Here is a 2211-nt window from a genome sequence, read left to right on the forward strand (position 1 = left end):
AAGGGGTCAGCAGTACATGAAATGCCAGTGCCAGACACTGCTGAGTACGTTAAGCACATTATTTTATTTAACTTTCCCAGCAAACTAGTAAAGTCCGTATTTTTATTCCCACTTCACAGATGAAGACCATGAAACTCAAAGAGCTTAAGAAAATTACTTGCCCAGAGTCACCAGCTATGAAGCAATAGAGGTCACATGAAACCCAAGTTTGTCTGACCCCGAAGCTTATGCTCTCTTGACTACACTGTGCTGCCAGCAGCAGAACTGCACCACACCTAATTCCTCCCTGTATGCCACTGACCCCTTTCCCCACCACACACACACAGCACAGGACCAGCACACAAGAGACCTCAATAAATGTTTCTGGAATTGAACCGAAGAAATATGAACATTTTTTAAGGCAAGACCTGTCTCACCCATTCTTTTGCCACGTGCCCTAGGGATGCCCCTGTGAACAGTGACCTCCAAGGGCCTGGCCTGGACGCCACAGAGGAAGGGAAGCTCACAGATGTGCTTGCTTCGTGGAGGGATATGAAAGTGGAGGCAAGGGGAAGCTTCCAGGAATCCGGCGTCTGAGTTTCAATCTGTGACTTTGGTTGGGGACACTGTGGTTCTCTGAGTTTCCTTGCTGCTGCTGCATTCCCACAACTGGGCCGTGCTGACTTCCATTCTCACAGATCACCAGCTCTGTGCCAGAAGATGTCACCTAATCTCTCAGACCATTGTCTGTAAAATATGCTTAATACTATTTGCCTTATCTATATCACAAGATTGTTGTAGGGATCAGGTTATTTAATTTCTTTCTTTCTTTAATAAATTTATTTATTTAATTTTTTATATTTGGCTGAGTTGGGTCTTCGTTGCTGCGCACGGGCTTTCTCTAGTTGCGGTGAGCCGGGGCTGCTCTTCGTTGCGGTGCGCGGGCTTCTCACTGCGGTGACTCCTTTTGTTGTGGAGCACGGGCTCTAGGTGCGCGGGCTTCAGTAGTTGTGGCGCATGGGCCTAGTTGCTCCGTGGCATGTGGGATCTTCCCAGACCAGGGCTCGAACCTGTGTCCCCTGCATTGGCAGGTGGATTCTTAACCACTGCACCACCAGGGAAGCCCGGGATCAGATTATTTTAAATTTGAGTAAAAGTTCTTTATAAACTGCCAAGTTTTAAACACATTTAAAGGATTCTACAGCAGGCTTAGGGGACACCCTAAAGGCTGGGGTGGTGGCCACCCTGAAGGCAGATGACCCTGATCACCAGTGCAAGCTGGTTTCCTCCTAAATGAGGATGAAAGCAAAAGACTGAAACTCTGGAAACTAAGAGCAGAAACTGGCCCCTCACCATGGATTTCTTAAGAGCTCTGTTCCTCTGGCCTCCAGTTCTCAAGCCTGTTTCCTGCCACCACCCAGGTCCTTGGGGCCTTGGGAGTGAGCAGTAAGAACCCAGAGGGACAGAAACAGCCACAAGGTGCCGGGTTTGAGATCCCCTACTGAAGTCATTTATGCGACCGGAAAGCCCAATTCACAATAAAGGTGACTCTCAGAGGCTTGAGGGAGAGAGCATAAGCGGATCATGCTTGAAATGGTAAGATGCAGACGAGGTCCTGAAACTGGCTGTGGCAGATCTCCTATCTCATGCCTCCACCAGCGGTCTGTCTGGGGACTTCCAGGGTCCTTGTGACTCACTAGGAGAAGAAGTGTGAAAATGACAGGACACAATCTGGGTTTGCATGGTCTGAGATGATAGCACACACACCCCTCATATGCACACACACACACACACACAGAGAGTCTGGCTCCCAGCGAGGCAGCATCTTCAGTGAAAATGACCCATTGCTGGAGAAACCCAACATGTAGGCAGGTAGAGGTGCCTGGGAGGCAGTGGCAAGGACAGACTTATCAGTGAGAAGACCTAGGAGGAGCAAAGACCACAGTAGAGAAAGGCCCATAATATGCAGCAGACTGGCCTGCCTCATGACAGCTGACGGACTGTGTGCATGTAAATATCAGCCCACAAACATTTCCCATTTTTAGAGTTCACCGCTTTAATCATATGTAGCTTTTGAGTCACATGATATGAAAATAAGGGGATATGAAAGAAAGAAGTGTGAGAGGCAGCAGAGTGAGCTATTTAAAAGCCAAAGCTGACGATGTCGCAGCCTTGCTTTAAACCCTTCTAAGGTCCCCCATCCCCTACAAGGTAAAGTCCAGGGTCACAGTC

The 2211-nt window shown here is 48.6% G+C and overlaps 1 protein-coding gene across 1 annotated transcript in view; it reads right to left on the reverse strand.

Moving 5' to 3' along the window:
* Positions 1 to 1990, reverse strand: part of LOC103078047 (SLAM family member 9-like) — a gene marked incomplete at its 5' end in the record, with an annotated part of 9753 nt that extends 7763 nt beyond the window's left edge. The window contains one exon of the mRNA XM_007467103.1: positions 1887 to 1990. Coding sequence (XP_007467165.1) covers positions 1887 to 1990 — 104 coding nt within the window. The remainder of the gene's footprint in view (positions 1 to 1886) is intronic.
* Positions 1991 to 2211: the final 221 nt, after the last annotated feature.

Source organism: Lipotes vexillifer, unplaced genomic scaffold (assembly GCF_000442215.2).
Source record: "Lipotes vexillifer unplaced genomic scaffold, Lipotes_vexillifer_v1.1 scaffold902, whole genome shotgun sequence".
In the NCBI taxonomy this organism is placed as follows: domain Eukaryota; kingdom Metazoa; phylum Chordata; class Mammalia; order Artiodactyla; family Lipotidae; genus Lipotes; species Lipotes vexillifer.